Below are 20,460 nucleotides of genomic sequence, written 5' to 3' on the forward strand. Positions count from 1 at the left end.
GGGGGGGGGGGGGGCCAGAACCCCCTAACCCCCCCCCCCTGGTTACGGCCCTGGAACAAGCTACCCAATCAGATTTTGTCCATCACCTCTCAAAACTGTTTTTCAATAATTTATGCTGTTTCATGTTTACATTTTCTCTCCTTTCACATAGCCTTCTAACTGACACTTGTGCATGCTCATGTCAAATTATTCTATATTTCTATTCTTTTAAATGTATAAAAGTCTCCTATTCGCAGTATTACATATTAGGCGCTGCATGGCAACTTAATATTTTAGAAGTGGCGCCACAAGACGAGCTTAGATAATTCCAAGACGGCAGAGTTTTATTAAGGTGAGCATAATATTCTCGGATCTGACTTTCTCTCAATAGTACCCATGTTGGATGAGGGGAGGTAGTATAATTAAAATGGCGCGGTATAATGTTAAGCACGCGTATCGCTCACTTGAGCCTGTTTGTGTTTTTTTCTAGCTCAATGGCTTGGGACCCCACATTTTAAAGGAATGCAGGATGAGAATTTGAAATACTCTACATATCTTTGTGAGCACATAGGGCAACTCAATCAAATTTTTCAAGATAAGACATACCAGGCAATACTTTATTGATAAATTATATCTTTCTAACAGTGAACACAGATCCTTTTGCCTTTTCAAGGGTTACTACCACTTTATAGAGCAAATGAGCATGCTCTTAGTAAATATTTTTGCTTTATTACCAAAGAATACGCAAAATAGCGACGTTTCAAGATTTTTAAGCACCTCATGCTGTTTACATGACAGAGGACGTGACACCGGGAGAGCTCCTCCTAAAAAGCCAGTTCTAATTTGAGCTGTAATCATCATCATCCTAATGGGTATTGTCTGTAGTGGTCGTTGTCGTCGTTGTGGTCGTTTCTAATGTAGGCAAGGTCGGTAGCGGAGGCAGATCAGTGCTGTAATTCCCACACTTGTCTCTGAAACATATCTAAAAAAAGACTTCGAATTAGAAAATCAGCACGAGCTTTGTTTTTGACAGCAGGACAATGAACCTCACAAAAAAGTAATAGGATGCAAATATAAAAGTTAGTGTGTATAATATATCAATGCTATGCTTAAAACAGTCCGAAATGTCGAGCCAAAACTTCTTGGCAACGCGAACAGTTTTCGTTTAATTTGAGAATTTGGCCGTTTTAACAATTTACATTGTAGCATCATACTGTTTTGCAGAGTGGAGTATGTTTGCGTTAGGCTTAACCTCCTAGTCTAACGTTTGCATGTTAGGCTAAAAAAAGGATGCGCTCTCTCTCAAATTCGCGCCATTGGGACATATCGCCGTGCATTTAAGGGACAGTGGATGTGTCCTGTTGTATGCAAACATCGGATCGTGAGACTGTTTCATAAGAGAACACGTGAAATATATGAAGCTCAGGTCATCGTGTTCTTTTAATGACCTTGTCATCGGAAAAACTACAGTAACTGCATTGTTTTTACTAAACTTATTTTTTGTATCCATGGTTTCCTGTCTTGTCAGTTTTTCTGCATTAGTGTTTTTATCATGTTTTATTAGTCACTCTACAGGACAAACTTAATAACCTAATCGAGCTACATTTGCAAGAATATTCCTTTAAAACATTATTTTTGTCCTCGTATTTTTTTATTATTAAAACGCAAGTTGAGAGTAGAGCTTATGTCCAGATTTCTACTTGCCGTTTGTCTTTCACGCTTACAACATTTGGGGCAAAAACATTTTTTCTTAAATTTATGTTTCATCTCTGTCAAATATCAACTTGACTCAGTAAGCACATGTACTCAAGAAAGGAAGTAAGAAAAGGAGAAGACCAAGAGGTAAACTTGGCTAATTGTCTCGTTTGGCTACGCTATGTAGGGGGAGAGGAATTGGGAGAACAAAGGGGAGTTCGAAAAAGGAGGAGAAAATGAAATGCGTAAAAGTTACACGAGTCGCGAGCACATAGACACGGCACAACTGAGGATCATTGAGGTTAATCGTCTATAAACAGGTGCCAGGCCTGTTTCCTTAAAACCACAAGAGGTTTTGTGTCCTTTGCTTCTTTATGTGGCTCGTTCAATTCACCGAGCACCTTTGGGCACAGATAAGGGCAGGCGATCGAGTTATGCCAATGTGTTTTTGAGTTTGGTGCTTTCTAAATCGTAGACACAACAAACGCAAATACTGTGCTGAATTGTTTTAATTAGATCACAACTGGGACACTGGCGTTGTGGCTTGGTCTACGTGGTGAAGGAACTTTTGTGTATTCGCTCGACCGAGTGTTAGTCAAGAAATGGCAGTTTCTATCCGCATTGGCATGTCACGGTGAATGTTGTGGACAACCTTGGGATTCAAAGCGCTTGGCCTAGGTTGCCCCTCCAACAATCGTGTGTGGTCATCTGCACCGCGAAGGGGCCAACGGCAACTGGCCACGCCAACGGCGCTCCCCCGCTGATAAAGGGTCGTCGCAACGTGTGCGCGGGGGCTGTTGGGATTGCGGCGCCGGTGATAACGGTCATTAAATGTTTACGGGTTGTTGAACCCGTGTGCTGTGTCATCGCCGAGACGGGTAGTAACAAGTGAAAGGCCACACTGGGGCCCAAACGTGAAATGCTGCCTGTTAGTCTGGGAGGATGGCCGCGAACTGGGTTCGTTCTTGCTTTTGACATAGTCATTTTTACGTTCCTAATTTTGCCCGCATTTGCAGGGCTTTTTCTCCAAATTCGCCCAAGCCTACCTTCTTCGACATACGGAAGCCTTCAATACTACAAGATGTCGTCTACAGAGGGCGCCGTCAAAAATGTGAGTTATGACGACGACTTAACACTCGACGCACTCGAGAATAACGCCGCCAGCGCCAAAACAAAACAAAAAAAAAAAAAACACTCTCTAAATTTGCAGTCTCGGTCCCAGCACGCGTATCATCAGAGGGTCGTTCAACATAACTAAGGATTACCATGACCATGTTTCTTCAGTTACAACGGGAGCAGATGACGCGCTCAAGCTTTGTACCCGCTGGAACACCGTCCCCCAGGGACTACCTACGGCTCTCGCATTGCGTTCCAGTTTTTTCGGGGTACGCAGGTAGAAAGTCAGTCGCGATGTTCGTCTCGGAGCTGCAGGACTGCCAAGCTGCATCGAGAATTGACGACGAAACCATGATCACTCGCCTTTTGTTGGTCGCATTCACTGATAGCGCAGTGTTCTGGAGAAGTAGTCCAGGAAGTTTCTCGAGTATGGCGGATTTACTTTTGCGATTCAAAGCGGAGTTCCGGCCACCGAATTACAATATCCGGATGTAAGATGAGCTCCGTGCCCGTACACAACTCCCGCACGAGTTGCTCATAGAGTTTGTGACGGACTTCCTAGCGCGTATGACCTTGCTGACGCGGTGGCCCCAGATGCAGGAAAAGTAGCACGGGCTCTCCGTCAGAGCCACCCACGCTTCCACCCACAGCAAAGGGGGGCGCAGTTTTTGGGATCGTGACGGGTGACACAGACCGCGTCGACGATTCAGGCCGACATCTTTGCTGAACTCCGGTACCGGCCTCTTCCAATAAGAAATACCGCCCTTGAGCCAACATTTGCTTGGCCTGAAGACCCCGACAAGTGCGGAAGGCGTAGTGAGTATTACAAATCGACCGACTGTGGAGCTCCCCGAGCCATTGATCCTCGCGCGCACGAATCTCGAGAACGCTTGAGAAACAAGCGCGCAGATACAGAATATCCTAGCCGAGAAGCGTTCTCACAACCCGCAGCAAGTTGGCCGGCGAAATCCGGAAAGTGGGAACAGATCACAGCCCCTGTCCTACAGGACCCGTGGGTATGATGGGAACCAGGCCTGGCTCTACTATTCCCGGTGCTGCCAACAAGGACTAACCACATTAAGAGAGATGACTCAGCGGGGAAATCATCTGTCCGTCTTTAAGGCATCGGCGCTTGGGCTTTCGCCTTCAAGTCGTCTTAGGGATAACATAAGGGACTTTGTGACATTTTTATTCAAAAGTCATGTGATTTTCTGAAATTTTCAATGCGGAAATGGCGGCCGGCGGAGAGCTATAATACATGGAGTTTTGTGGCGCCAGCTACCGAAAATGGGCGAAACTGGGACTAATTTTTCAATTTGAAGTTTTCTGAGAATCACAACTTTTAAAAAGATAACGCTTCATGCTGCAGCTTAGGCATCTGGTTCAAACCGCTACCGCTACATTTGGCCGGCGAATGAAGGTTAGAGAATGAGCAGTTTATTTTTGAAGTTAGAAAAGAACTATAATTTTTGTTTTGGGATATGTACATCTTACACCGTGGCAAAAGTGTAGTCCTGGGCAATGTCAATAAGAAAAAGTTACATTGTTGAGAGTGATGCTTGCAATCATGGGTAATAGGTTCGATCGACCTTTTTTTCTTGATTCATTCACTCATCACTCTCCTGCACTTGCGCATTCGCTTCAGATTTCAAATAAGGTTTCTTTTCTTTCTTTTTTTTTTGAGGGAGTGGGGGGGGGGGTGTCACAGGAAGGCTATCGCACGTAATAGAAAAGCTTAGAACCGATTTTCTAGAGCGCAGCTTTTAGGGGTTCGTTTCCGGCTTGAGCGGCGTCGGCGTCGGCGTCGCCGTTGGCGTAACCGCACGTGTCGTTATGGGGAATTTTCCATAATGACGTCATGTGTGACGTCACGAGGGATACACTCGTGAGGGTCACGAGGGTTACCCTCAAGAAGGTCTTGAGGGTTACAGGGTTCCCGTTGCCAGGGTTATGAGGGTTACCCTCACGAAGACTACGAGAGTTACCCTCACAAGGGTTACGAAGGTTACCCTCACGAGGGTCACGAGAGTTACTTGCACAAAGGTTACCCTCAGGAGTGTCACGACGGTTATGAGGGTTACCCTCACGAGGGCCACGAGGGTTACACTTATGAGGGCCATGATGGTTACCCTCACAAGGGTCACGAGGGTTACGAGGGTTACGAGGGTTACGCTCACGAAGTTCACTAGGGTTACGAGGACCACCCTCACGAGGGTCACGGGGTTACCCTCACGAGGGTTAGGAAAGTTACCCTCACGAGAGTCACGAGTGTTGCGCTCAAAAGTGTCACGAGGGTTACGCTCACAAGGGTCGCGAGGGTTACCTTCAAGAGGGTTATGAGTGTTACCATCACGAGGTTCACGATGGATACCCTCATGAGGGTCACGAGGTTTGCCCTCACGAGGGTTATCCTCATGACGTCACACGTAACATCTCATCTGACGTCATTATAGGAAGCACGGGACGTATGACATTACGTGTGACATTGCGTGACGTTACACGCATCAAACATTGCCAATATTCCCGCCAAATTCCGCTAAATCTGGCGGAAAAAAATTACCTGCTGAATTTAGGGGAAAATATTTACCGCTAAATGTAGCAGGGACAGGATAGGGGCATACCTTCCCCTCCCTACCATCCCCTCCTCCACCTCGAGAGTTGGGCTTTAATTCGGCGTTACAGGAAATTGTAAACGTCTTTGATATTTTGCTGAATACTTTCAACGCAATATAACTGTAGCCACATATACCAAGACGGATCTGTATGTCATACCGGAATTCACACGGACAATTAAAAAAAAAGAAGAGGAAAAGTGGAATGAGGAACACAGGCCTTTCGCTTGCAGAATGCAATGACGTCCACCGATGAGTGCACACTCAAGAAACACATAGTCAAGAGTTTAATATCTACAATATTCTTAGGCCGTAATGGTGAGCAATTGAAATATCGCAACTCAGTGTTATTTTGTTAACGATACTTTTGTAACGAGGCAACATCGTGTTCATATATGTAGTTCCGTCTGGGGATACTACGCTCTCACATTTCTTAAATTCTGAAGAACTCAGGAATACAACAATTGTATTCCTGAACTAAATCTTGGACTTGGATCTAAAGATCGTACATTTTGTTTTCCAAAATAACCAATTGATACTTAACAACAAAAAAAAGTTGGTCAACATCTTTAAGTAAAATATGACTTCTTGCTGGCTCCTTCTGTGTATCTCCTATTCCTCTCCGTTCAGTAAAACCAGACTTGGACTACAAAAATTTGGCCACTTACAGATGCATATTGGTTTACTAAAATAATGATATACAAGTATATTTGTGAGTAGAGGGCGAAATTCTAGAGGCCCACCAAAGTTTGGGTAAGATCAATGCTCTTGACCGCGAGCCGCAGTTTTTAGTGCATCTACTTTGTGACTAGGATGCGCGAGTATCACAAACAGGACGACCACGCGTTCAAAACAGTAGTCATAAAAAAATGTTGGGAATCACGCAGAAACAAAATGTTTTTACTCATAACAAGGTAAGCTGTCTTTAATTATTATAAGTTACAACTGTTGGGAATTACTGATATTCAACGATATAAAAGGCCCACTCCACTTACCCTTCCTTTGCCACAAGGCATTCCATCTACATGGCGTTGAGTGAAGACATGTATGGAATTGTTGACCCTCGTATAACACAGGAATTTGCACTTCTCGTTATATTTTGGGGTCTGTCGAGGAAACGATTTGATCATTTAATGAAACCTTATGTCAATTCAGAGCAATATTATGTCTTGCTTCGTTTGGAGTAAGATCTAGACCTCCAAAAGTCAGATTGTTTATTCGAAACACGTCGAGCTTTCTGCAAAAAAAGGCAAGCTTGATCACTCTTACAAAGATTACAAAGAAGCCCACGAGGCGTGATAGGCCTTCCACTTATGGGCGTTCGTTGCATTGTAGGAGTCACAGCCGCTGTGGTAGAAGAGAAGGGCGTCCAAACACTACAGCCCACCTAAGATTCGCTGCCCTTTCTGACAAAACGCCGTGAGATGGCGTAGCAAAACCGGAAAGGCCGAGAAGCGCGCGACCGCGCCTTTGAGTTCCGCGCCAATGCGTTCGCTTTTGCGTGTTAGCTACCACTGACCCTGGATAGCTCGATTATTAAAAAAAAACCTGGATAGCTCAGTCGGTAAAGCACTTGGCTTACAATCTCAATGGTGTGAGTTCAAATCCTGCAAGGACTGAAGTCTTTTGATATGGTTTCCTAAGGACTTAATGCTTTTCCGTGCACATTTTTCATTACATCCGGCTGATACAACGGGCCGTTACAGCCGGGCGTTCATCCAAATGCTGGAGATATCAATGAAACTCGGCTCATAGAACACATTCTGTGTTATTAATGTAGGTTGTAGATGGGGCAGCGAAGGAAATGGCCGGTTCGTTCGATTGTTTCCTTACTTCGGACACAAAAGTTTTTGGGTCTTCGACGACGTCCAGTCACAGTAGGAGACTGCTCAACAGGCAATAAAAATAAAACTGTTAATGAGCACAAAAAAAAAGAATGGTCAAAAAAGATCACATTAATCGACATCTTATTATTGAATACATTGAATGGAAGCGCCCAAATTAACTATTAAAAATAATTTTTTCGTTGCTGTACAAAATGTATGCGGGGACAGTTAGGATTGAAGATCAAGGCGCGTAGTTAGACCAGTCAATGCCTAATCAAAATAAATAAAGCAGCACAAAAGAAACACAGCAGAAGTGGAAACCACGCACACACAGAGCGCTGACACTCGTACCAAATCATTCTTTATTAATTATGATATCATGAGAGTTGGCAGTGGCTATGACTACCGTATATTATGTTTTTTTTTTCAACATATAGTGTATCGCTTCTCATCCCCATTGGAAGATGTGAGTACGTAATTATGATGGCGAAAGCGGCATAGACGCATATCGTAACATATCGTATTATTTAAAAACTAGTAACGTGTGGTGTGACGTAAGCATAGTTGATCCATGATGGATACTGATGGATTGGATGACGTAATCATGGTGAATCTATAATGGCTACACCCCATGCTTACTTCCCCACCCTTATGACCTTTTCCATGATACGATGTGTTACCACGTGCTTTTAGGCTTTCGCCATCATAATACGTTATTCAGATTCTCTAATACGGATCTTTCAGATTTGACTAAACCGGGATCATAATCAGTATCCAGCGGACAAGTTATGAATCGCACGCCATTTCTGCAGTGATTATGCACGGCAATCGTTTTTTCATAACTTGCCGACATTGCTTAATTACGTCGTCATCGACCACATAATCATTCGTTTTTTAACTAAAACAGTGTACGCTTATTTCATTTAGGTGATGGTGTTCTTGTTTTATTTAATATTGTACTGCGATTTTTATGTGCCGGGACACTGAACCTAGTTGAGCTTTTTATTGGGAGCTTCTTTTTTAGGGTCCTCGGCGGAAATTCGTTCTTATTATGTTTAAAGTTTGAACTTCAATTGGCACTCGTGTTCTTTCATAACGAGCTACATCTGCATAAAAATAAATAAATAAGTAACATGAAACCGGACAGGACATCACTCCCTCAAAATATTAATTAAAACACCGTCAAAGAAATTTGTCAGGCTGGTTAAGAAGGGCCGCCAACATCGGAAATAGTAACTGATTTTGTACTAACTCAAACATTAAGATATTAATGAAGAATAAAAAATACGTCATGACTCCCTTTAAGGCTCTTATTTAGATGTATGTCCTATATTTGAATATTATTTACCTGGGAAAAGCGGCAACACTTAATGCAGCCCACAGCTTAATGTCCCGATATAGCTCTCCATAAAGGCATAGGGCTCACAAGCCCTGCGTGTCTGGCCTTCCCAAATTTTGTCAGAGGAAAGTGGGATTTTTTAAACTAACAACTTCTCAAGCCACATATTTGCAACTATGTGTTACCTCGCCTAAAGATAGGATTTGTCCTACGTTTTAATTTGAATTGCATACGATATTTAGTTTTGCAGTGCTGAAGAGACAACCGCTACACTGAACCTGGAAGCAGCTTTAACGCGGCCGGAAATAATTTGCAGGTACCTCATCACAACTGGACGCGAGGTAGGCTAAAACACTCCTTCAGAAATGAGTCAAGAGGGTTTATTATTATTTTTTTTTATATTGTTCCCCCAACCCCTAATACAATATACTTTGAAAAGACTACGGACAGCAGTCTCTCGACTTGACTATGAAATTGTTCGAGCATGTACGTTCGCAGTCGGGATAAAATGCGAACCTAGGCGTCTCAGTCGCAATGTTTTGCTGTATTGGTTTAACGTTGCCACGGTGCCTGCACGTTAAAGGGAATGTTCTGTGCAATATTGCCGCGGGCGCAGCTGACCAAGTAGGCAGCACGCCCATGGCCTAACGGTTATCGCGGTTGCCTTCTACGCAGAAAGCCAGGGTTCGATTCCTGGCCATGTCTAACGCATTTTTGGTGATGCTGTAATGGGATGTTATCGTAAATTCGAGACCCCTGTTGGCTGATTCGAGGTTAAAATGTTCTACACACGAACCTTCTACGCCGCATGTTCCAGATGCCCACGCGGGTACAAAAGGGGCTCCGCGTGGCAAGCCGGGGTGAGTTTCGCCCCAGCGTTCGACTCTGCTTCTACGCCGACTTCGGCGCCCGCGATGCTCTGTTATTATCTTCTGTACCATTTTATTTTTGGCACAAGTTCGCCACATTAAGTGTTTATTTCTTCCTGTTTATTTATTGTTTTTCGGTCACCACCTCTGACAATATTTGTTTGATTTTTGTTTCACCTCAAATTAAGGTTTTCTTTTTCTACATAAAACAGTTATTTATTACACTTACGCCGTCTCGGTCTCGTTCCTGTCTCCTCTCAGGAAGTCCGCCACGATGGCGTGAACATATCGCCCGAGAGATATACCGATATATCTTAAAAACCACAGAGACGCCCAAGCTCGATGAGGTCTATTTTTGTAGCTAAACACGAACACGCATATTAAAATATTGTGGCTTAATACAGGTCATACAAATCAAATATTACATTTATAAACTATGATTCTTCCTAGAAAAAAATATTTTCTACGAAAACGCAAAAAAAAAAAGTGTTTTTTAAAAACACTAATTTCAGCTATTCGGTGATTCCACGAGAGATCGAACCAGCAGGTTCACTCAACATTTTTTTATTTTTTCTGGATTTTGATATGTGATGTGCACACAAATAAATCGCACGAAACGGAACTTTTTGTCTCGAAACCGCGTTTTCACTACAAGAAAAAACAAATGTTTTAGGATTGCGCGACGGCCCCGCTCCCACCTCGGACTGCATTAGGTGCCAACTTTGCGGTCCTGTGGAAGGGATCCAAAGAGTGGTACACCAAAAATGTTTCTTATTTCATGTAACACACCAAAGTTTAAGTTACCTGCATGCAAATATTGTGTGCTTTATGAATTAAAAAGGTTAATAAAAAATTCCGAACTTTGGACCAGGTGCAACAAGCACACCATCTTTCGAGCCTTCTACCTCAATCTGTATGGCAGTAATGAGTTCGAAAGCTGCAGATAATACACGCCATAGCAACTAAATTATTCGTGCATAATATGAGCTTCCGATTATAAAATAAACATAACAAAAAATTATTTTGAAAAAACACATTTTCAAAAAAATACCCATATTGAAAACAACAAAATAAAAAAAAAACGGTGTCGATTTTATTAAAACTCTGGGGTACAACTCTCCTTAGGGCAGAAAAAAAGAAAGTGCAAAAACATGTTGCATCATTTGCTTGGTACAAAAATTGTAACCGCTCAAAGCGTCTTGACTCCGGCGTTTTTCGTTTCTCCCTGCTGCTAACTTTTTTTTTCTAGAAATTGCAAGTTTCTTTTTTTTTTTGTCCCAAATAAGAACATTTATGTGTTGTAGCCTGCTGTCAGAAAAGGTATCCTTCCAGATTTTCGTTTGCTTGTGGCTGTCTATGGCACTCACTCACTCACGACAGATCGAACCTGCACATCCACTCGACATCTTTTTTTATATATATATTCGATGTTCACACAGCTGAATCACGCGAAGCTCAACTTTTTTAAGGAAAGGGTTTTTACTTCGAGAAAAAAGGTGCTTTAAATACGATTGCGCGACGGCCCTGCTTCCACCGCGGACTACAACAGTTGCCAACTTCGCGGTCCTGTGGGCGGCAGGCTAAAAGTGGTATGACAAAAATGCTTTTGTTTCTCTTAATGCATCAAAGTTTAAGTCAACTGCGTGCAATTATTATGTTTTCTATAAAATAAAAAAAATATATAAAAAATGCATAACTTCGGACTAGGTGAAACAAATACACTAACTTTGTGGCCTTCTACCCCAATATGTATGACGTTAACGAGCTTGAAAACTATACGCAATATAGGCCAGGGCATCCAAAACATACTTACAAAATATGATTTTTTTGGTGAATATATAAACATTAAAAAAATCATTCTTGAAAAACACATTTAAAAAATCACTTATTGAAAAACAAAAGAACCCGGTTTGTATTCTATTAAAACTTTGGGGTAGAACTCTCCTTAGGCGAGGCAAAGAAATGTACGAATACATTGCACCATCTGCTTGGTACAAAAGCTCTAACCGGTCAAAGTGGCGGTTGCAAAGCATCTTGATTCCGGGTCTTTCGCCTCTCCCCGCCGCTGGTCTCTCTTTGCACTCTTTGAAAAAGTTCACTTTTTTTACCGTTCCATACAGGAAGTTCAGTCTGATAGTATGTATTTACACGAAACACCCCAAAAGTTAGCGATGCCTCTGTCGCTTAGAAGGGGCACACATAGAATTAAATTTTTGTTGGCCTTCCTGGCAGCAGTTCCCGCCACCAAGAGGACATGACTGCACCGCTAATCTTGCGTGCCTTTCCTGGGCACACACGCACAAACACGCAGCTGTCCAGATGATATCACTGCCGCGAAGACATCAATTCTGCCACCGCGCATTCTAAAAGAGTCTAGATGAACTGTCACAGTCACCTTGATGGGATCAGAGTTCAGTGGATTCTCTAAATTTCCTTCAAGGGGAAGCGTTGACGAGCCGTTCTCTTTAGGTAGATGTTACGTTTTTAGGCGCAAGGAAGGAAGCGCATGAACGTTCGTGCCGGAGTCAGGCTGAAGACTGCTCGAGTTTCGTTTGTTAGAACTGTAGAGAATAAAGGAGCGACGCCTCAGGCAGAGGAGTATGGTGCGCTTATGTTACGGTGGAGCCAATGAGGATGTTTATGTTTGCCCAGCGGTAAACGCGAGCTCAAATATCTTACCAGCTCCTGACAGCGAGAGCGACCGCGAAGTACACCGCGCGGCAAACGTAAACCTCCTCCTTCGCTCCGCCGTAACATAAGCGTCCCGTACGCTTGTACCCGAGGCGTCGTGCCTTTATTCTCTACAATTATAATACACGAGACATGCGAAGCCCAAGCGCGATAAAGTTCAAGAGGTCCTGCGTTGCCCCGCCGCATCCGCCCCCCCCCCCCCCCTCCTTTTTTCTAAACACACACTGCAGTGGTTCACCAAATAGGAGCTCGGTTTTCGCTTCCGGCGCGCGCCGAAACAGGAGTCATCGTTTCGTGTTTGTATGTTCTTCACAAGTGCCCGGGGCAGCTACAACACTGATGCGAAACCAGAAATGCGATATGCTGGTTCTTCACCAGAACCTTGCACGCATGAGCGTAAACTTTCATGAGTGCCCGTAGACAGCCACAAGTAAAAAGAAAATCTGGAAAAATATCATCTCTGACAGCAAGCTACAACACATAAACTTTCTTATTTGTGACAAAAAAAAAGTTGAAATTTTCAAGAAAAAAAAAGTTAGCAGCGGGGAGAAACGAAAAACGCCGGAGTCAAGACGCTTTGCAACCGCCACTTTGACCGGTTGCATTTTTGGTACCAAGCAAATGATGCAACATGTTTTTGCACTTTCTTTTTCCCTGGTCTAAAAAGAGTTGAACCCCAGAGTTTTAATGAAATCGGGACGGTTTTTTTATTTTGTTTTTTTCAATATGGTTATTCTTTTTCAAAACGTGTTCTTTTAAAACAATTGTTTGTTATGTTTATTTTTTATCGGACGCTCATATTTTTCAAGAATAATTTAGATGCCCTGGCCTATATTATGTGTAGCTTTCGAACTCGTTAATGCCATACAGATTGAGGTAGAAGGCCTGAAAGTTAGCGTGTTTGTTGCACCTGGTATAAAGTTAGGAATTTTTTTAATATATTTTTTTAATTCATAAAGCACACAATATTTGCATGCTGTTGACTTAAACTTTGGTGTGTTGCATAAAACAGGAAACATTTTTGGGTACCACCTTTCGCCTGCCTTCCACAGAATCGCAAAGTTGGCACCTGATGCGGTCCGCGGTGGGAGCGGGGCCGTCGCGCAATCTTCAAACATTTTTTTTTCTCGTAGTGCAAACACGGTTTCCAGACGAAAAGTTCCGTTCCGTGCGATTCATTTGAGTGCAAACCGCATATAAAAGAAACAGAACAAATAAAAATGTTGAGTGGACCTGCTGGTTCGATCTCTTGTAGAATCACCCTATTGCACTTTCTAAATTTCTAGCATATAAATTACGATATTGCAGGAAATAATGCGCAAGACTTAATGACTTGAATATATTCATAGTGCTCCTTTTGGGCTTTTTTATGCGAATAATAGTTTTAAATATATCTTGGCAGGTCTCAGATATCCATTTCAAACCCGAGAAAGGTTTGAAATGAGTTATTCACCATCTTGACTGTATTTTTACCCTCACTTCGCAAAACTCAACCGGTCAATGTAGATATGAAATCGACCTAGAAGGTTAGTTCGGCGAATTCTATAAACAAATAACTTTTTAAATTTAATTACATGAAAACAATTTTATGGTGTCCACATAAATGTAGACAAAAAGAAAAGAAAAAAACATAGAGACAAAGCCATTGAACAGCAGTGAGTCAAACATGCTACCTTCGACAATCGGGAAAAAGGCTAATTTCAACCGCGGTCATTTCTGGCTCCGTAAATGGAGAACAAAGAAGTATTCCAAATAGCGGCTATCCTCTTTTTTTCTAAATAGAGACTTCCCTAGAACATACATATGTTTACTCGGCACTAGAAATTCGACCCTCTCTTCCCTCTTAATTTGAGATGAAATAACTCATGTATAGATTGCTAGGTCTCTCCGAGTACTGAAATAATTGATTTGGTGCCTCTTACAGATAAGCCCTTTATTCCAGGGACGTCTGGATGTAGCCTCTTGCATAAAGCTGTCATGTTCAGTCCCACGCCCGGAAGCTGGCCAGGTGCTTGGAAGGCTTTCTTCGACTTCACTTCGTAACATTCTTCCTTCTGACGTCTGAAAATATTTAAACATTAATGAGCATCAATGCTAAAAATGAGTCTACTGAAACCACATCATGCTTATGGGTGGTCTAACGATTCGTAATAAAATTGTTTTAATCTTAGTAAAAAAGTCGAAAACAAAATATGCCGCGCACTTTGAAGTCAGCTGCGTTTATTTTTGCCAGTATTCCTGAGCCAGGGAGGACACACAACACGTAATTTTTCTCCCAAATGTTTCCATAACATAATGGATTATTTAAGCATACTCTGTTGCCACTCGTGGGTGGTCGCACGATTGTTTATTATAAAATATAGTGCGCGTGCATGCGAGCTAGTGAAAATTGATCATAACGAAAAACCTGAGACTCTGCTGCCCAAAAATTAAGTAACTTTTGAGTCAAAGAAATATTCAACATAGGAGTAGGACTCTGCATGTCCATAAGCGTCTATGACGACCCGTCGCCGGATGCAACCATGTGATCGCTTGATAAGGACATTTGATTGTCTACTCACGCTCGTTGCGCGTATGTAGAATGCGTTAGAGGTTCCGCTCCCGTCGTCCAGCCAATGAGGCTGAACGACGAGCATTGGGCTGCAAATCGAGAGGGCTTCGATTCGGTTCGCATGGTAAGATGGTTAGATTTTTATTTTCAATTGATTTCTCATCAGTACACTTAAAAATGCTTATGTGTGTGATGTATGTTCTGATGGCAACCGTGTGGCAGTTTTGTTATAACTTTTTCGCAGCGTTAGTGTCTTCTAATAAAAACAAGCGCTATAACATATTCCTCTTAAAAATTATATTCTGTGATGCTACGTATACATTGGTTGTGAAATGAGCTCGATTTATTATTTCCTCTGCTGATGTAATGAATGACATCTGGCGCGCCGTAAGGGATGCTTGAGGAACAATTTCGACCAACTGGGGATTTTGTGACGCGTTGTTGGCATACCAAAATCGCGTGTAACCGAAATCTCGGTTACACGGCTCCTTTTTCCACAGTGAGCCTCTATCAGATTACGGGCACCTCGGCTGGGAATTAAACCAGCCACCTGGAATACTCAAGACCGGCGCTTTGTTTCGAAGCAATCGAGGTGGCAAAGCATTGGAAATAGCTTCAAGGGATGTAGATCTTCGTTACTTGCATTTAAATTGACCGTCCCGACTGTTGTTTTCCGGTTAAGCCGATACGTAGCTTCGTTCGCGTATAAACGAAATGTAAACCTTCACACCTTTGCGTACAACGATTGCAACGTTTTACTGTCTAGCATTTATTGATGCGGTATGCCAACAACAACTGCTTCGTGGAGATCCGTTTGACCTCTCTTTTCCGATGGCTGTGATAACGGGCGCGGGTCGGGACGCTCGACCTCCTTCGCTATGAGCTCCGACTGGTTCGTGGGATCTGTCACTCTTTTCCGGACGCGAATGACTGCTCTCAGGGAAGGAGGTTTCGTCTCTTTCTTTCCCGCTTTCGGGAGGGGGACTCGTCCGGTGACACCGAAAGGGGAAGTGGTTCGGTGACCTTCCCGATACTTCCTTGATCTTTTGTTTTCCGGAACACTGTGCCGGGCCGGTGAGGACCTTGTCTTACCTTGCCGGCGCGGGGGGAATTTCGCATGGAGATGTAGCTCAATGCATTTAAGAGTGTCCATTAAACGCTCTTAGACTCTGCCCTCACCTGTGTCCTTTCTTCCGCAATTGAGGACGAGATATCAGACCCTGGCGCCCTAATCAGCTAACTTTAGAGCTACGCGGATGGGGACAGCAAATAGCAATCACTCAGACGTCGGGTGACTTAACCGAACGCCGAGTCAGCTTTTGGCTGGAGTTGGTGCTCTTCCGGGGGGGGGGGCTTTTTGTTACCCCTCCGGCCTGCATGAACAATGCATGGGGCATATGCCCAGCGCAAAAGCCCAAGTGGGTCCAGCTCGCATTCTCTTTCGGGAGAGGTCTGGCATTGAGAATAAACGTCACTTCGTTTATTGTTAATATTCTTACGTTAACCTGCGGGCATATCCACAGACCTTTTTTTTTTGTAAACACCGAGGTGTGGAGACAAAAAAACAGATGAGAGAACGCCTTATAGTTCGATCACCTCGCAAATATTCAAGAGTGAGACAAGGAAGTCGATCATTGGCATCGACGGAGGAATTTATCGAAACGACCCGCGGTAATCGCGACCTGTTTCCCCATTTGCTGGTTTTGTGGTTACATTTTTATCATTCTTGGCGACTGTACTTAATTTTATTTTACTCTTTTAATTATTTCTAGATAATCACCGCAACAGGGGCGGGCTTTGACTAATCAACGTATGTTGGCAATTCGCCCAAGCGTATTTTATGCACCCTTGTGGAGACAAAATATCCCTTATTTGAATTTACATAAAAGTTTAATTTGTGCTTTAATTTTATTTTGATTTTCAATGTAATTAGTATTGCAAAGGAACATGAGTACTTGATCAACGTGATTCCTCAAAAGCACATTCCTACATTCGTTCTCAGAGTTACTTCTATAAGAGATGCCTGTTTTTTTATACATTTCACATCATGTAAAATATATTTGGGAGACGTAAAGTCAAGAAAGCTTAATTAACTCGCTACCAATTGTTACAAATAAATCTGTATTTTCCGTGCTCTCTTGCTCTAAGTGAACTGTGGCCATAAGTGGGCGGGAGATTCTTTTCACCACTTAAGCTATGTCTGTAATTAGAGCGCTGTAGAATGAGAAGTTAGCGCCTAAGTGATATCTCTATCATAGCGCCGTAAAATCACTCGTTTCTTTCAGAAACGCAACTAGTATAATCTGCTTCACCTTTACGTGGAAATATTATTTACCTCAACAGTACGTTTCATCGCGGTTAAATTATATTCATGGGCTGATAACTACAGTCTGTAAAGCTAATGTTTTATATGATCCGTGTTTACCAGGGTTATCGGAAGAGTGGAATCCCCGTTTTGCATCAACGGCATACACGGAAACCACAGACACTTAAGAACGCTGTACCAACACTATGGTTACTTTCTGTACTAACTGCACATTGATTGTAAATTTTCTACGTTGATTGTAGCCAATACAGTTTATTTACGGAGCCGATCGAAACTAATTGCATTGTCTATATACCAGAAACGTACTCTTTCCAGTATGCTATTTAGTATCTGTAAATTCTATATAGCTCTGAGAAAATGAAAAGTAAAGCCGGTGCTAAAACATTAAAAACAATTTTCCAACTCTGAGTGGCATGAAGTCACTGGTAGCGTGAACTCGCTGTATAGAAACAGGGTATGTTGAGAATAATTGTTCCTACTGCTGAGCACGTGATGGAGTGAGCTTCCACATCGTTACTTACACAATAATGAATTAATCTCAATCAGGGGGGAACTATTTCTCCCATCTAGACAGGGTACCTATTTCTGCCGTTTATTTCACACGTTCAGTGTTGCTAAAAGAGACTTTCAGTTTGAAGAAAAAGGTGAGATTCAAGATTAAAAGATTAATTGCAAACAGTTTGCAAAAAAAATGTTCTGGCGTACCTTTACAGTTACTAGCAGCCAAAGCTACTCGTTCCTTAAACTAGTTTTATGTCATATTAAAGTAAGAAAACAAATGGTGGACCTGAAGAGATATCAGCATTAACTATAATAACTCAAGCAAACTAGGAGGTAAAGTACTCGACTTAGGTGTCCTTTGTCTTTGCATTTAACACTGCCTTTCCTTTAACAATAATCGATATAAAAGTCAGTCAATTTTTTTTTAATAACTACTTTTTCTCAACTTCGCGCGTCCCAAACCCTGTGTGGGCTGTTGACACATAAGTTTGGAAGACCATGCCCGGTTATAATATTGAATTTAGGCAAAATTAAAACTATATATATATATATATATATATATATATATATATATATATATATATATCTATTTGATTATTCAATGCCGAGAAAAACTAAAAAAAAAAATGTGTCTTTCGAAAAAAATTAGATTTCATCTCGGGGAAAACAAAATTGAGCGCTCTCAAACCGAAGCGGTTTTTGCGGATTTGGCAAATTTGCCTTTTCGGGCACCTCCCCCCAAACAACTGCTGCGGCTACGGGTCTAGAAATATTTAATAAGAAACTACGCTTTTAGAGGAAATCGGCTCAAATTAATTACCGTGGAGTGTTGGCATTGTTAGTTAGCAAAAAAATAATCGCAAACTCGGCACAATGCGCAATAATGTGGATGTTTGGTTTTTTCGCATTTATACATGCTAGGATTTTAAAACGCTGCTAGCGTGTTGCCCTAGATTTCTTTTAGAGTGCAGCTCTTAGGCGCCCACTTCCGGCTTGAGCGGCGTCGCCGTCGCCGTCGGCGTAACTGTGCGGTGCATTATGGGTAAATTTCCCCGCTAAATCTAGCGGAAAACTTTTTTCACTAAATCTAGCGGAAAAATTTCCCCGCTAAATAAAGCGGAAAAATTTCCCCGCTAAATTAGCAAAAAAAATTTCCCCGCTAAGTCTAGTGGACAAATTTTCCCGCTAAATGTAGCGGAAAAAATTTCCCTGCAATATCTAGCGGAAAAAATTCCCGCTAAATCTAGCAGAAAAATGTCCCCGCTAAAGCTAGCGAAAAAATTTCCCCGCTAAATCTAGCGGAAAAATTCCCCCGCTAAATTTAGCGGAAAAATTTCCCCGTTAAATCTAGCGGAAAAATTTTCCCGCTAAATCTAGAGGAAAAACTGCCCCACTAAATCTAGCGGAATAACTTTCCCGCTAAATCTAGCGGAAAACATTTCCCTCTAAATCTAGTGGAAAAACTTATCCGCTAAATCTAGCGGAAATACTTCCCTGCTAAATCTAGTGGAAACTTTTCCCCGCTAAATTTAGCGGAAATATTTCCCCGAGGTAACGTGACACACCCCCACCCCGAGAACAGGTGACCCTCAGTACCTTTCCCTAATCCTCCTCAAGAGCTGCGCTCTAATTCGGCGTTACAGGGAGTTGTAAACGGCTTTCATGTTTAACCGCTGTGTTAAATATTGGTTTCCTGGTTAACGGTAAGAGAATAAGAAACGCTGAAATGGCACCATTTTACTAAATGCGGATTATTTTAAATGTCATATAAAAATATTTTTTTAACTCTTCTATGATATGTATAATGTAACAGAACCTTCAAAAGCATGTTGCCTCAGTTTTGTTACTTTGAAGTTATAAAGTGTGAAATCGGAGGCAATGAAGGCTACCGCAGTACCGCGAATGGGGCGTGTAGATACCTTTAGTTGACATGTTAATTATTATTACAGGGCGTAAAAATGCACCGAGTGGTGAGAGGGAAACACACTAACGGCACACGTAGAGACGGTAATTTTAAAGGGATAATTCTAGTTGCGTTTTAGTTCTAGATTCGAAAAAAAAAGAGCATGGGCCAGAGCAATTCAAAGACGTTATCAAGTCCCATGCTTCCCAGGTCCTCCTTTCACTAGGCTTTTCAATAGGACACCCCCTGTGTACTTAGCGTCAAAAAGCGTGGTGTCTTGCCACGACTTTGCACGCGACTCAGACCACTGACGCGACGTGTCTTTGCCGCGCGCAGGGGATGTCCACCAACACCCGAGACCACCGGCTGCCTGGTGAAATAAACTGCCTTTTTTTTTTCTGGGGTGTTCAAATTTGGAATTACGCTGTGCTATACGATTTTAAGCTGAATTCCTACACCCCGATTTCTGTTCATTTTCGCTGACTTTTGACTTTCTACGTTATACTCCCTTCCTGTACCACGGGATCAAAGTGATGATTGCGTTGACAATCCCTCTATGCATCGTTTGACAAAAGGCCAGAGCGTAGTCGACGCCACGAGTCTACAGGGCGAATTAAACAACGCTAGAAGCACAACATGACGCCGTTAGTTCCCATTTTGTGCGACGCCCTCACCGGCTCAAGTCATCTAGTTCGGCGAGTTCGCATCAACATACCGGTTAAGTATACGCGTCTGTGGTTTACTGTATTCTATCGTTTGACTGCGCTGTGACCTGAGAATAAATGAAGTATAGATAGAACGCGACATTTTGCAAAATCTAGCAAATTGCAAAAAAAAAAAAATTAAGTCTCGTACACATTGTAGTGAAGTTGACATCTGTGCTAGTTGGTAGTTTAACATATTTAAGTATTTAGCGCACAAAGTAGAGAGAAAAACAGGACAGAAAAGGCGATCTTTTCTGTCCGGCTCTTCTTCTCTCTACGTTGTGCGCTAAATACCTTAAACTGCGTACACATTGGTTTGGATTTTTTCGATCTGCTGCCTTAATGTTT

At 42.4% G+C, this 20,460-nt stretch overlaps 1 protein-coding gene across 1 annotated transcript in view; it reads right to left on the reverse strand.

The window, feature by feature from the left end:
- Window positions 1-844: 844 nt before the first annotated feature.
- LOC121837561 (venom metalloproteinase antarease-like TtrivMP_A) overlaps window positions 845-20,460 on the reverse strand; it is a 140,515-nt gene continuing 120,899 nt past the window's right edge. Inside the window, exons 12-14 of the mRNA XM_042293184.1 lie at window positions 14,050-14,188; window positions 6,398-6,508; window positions 845-961 (exon numbers count right to left, since the gene is read on the reverse strand). Of these exons, the coding sequence (XP_042149118.1) occupies window positions 845-961; window positions 6,398-6,508; window positions 14,050-14,188 (367 nt within the window). The remainder of the gene's footprint in view (window positions 962-6,397; window positions 6,509-14,049; window positions 14,189-20,460) is intronic.

The sequence above is a fragment of the Ixodes scapularis genome, unplaced genomic scaffold (assembly GCF_016920785.2).
Source record: "Ixodes scapularis isolate PalLabHiFi unplaced genomic scaffold, ASM1692078v2 PGA_scaffold4__175_contigs__length_147842914, whole genome shotgun sequence".
NCBI lineage: Eukaryota > Metazoa > Arthropoda > Arachnida > Ixodida > Ixodidae > Ixodes > Ixodes scapularis.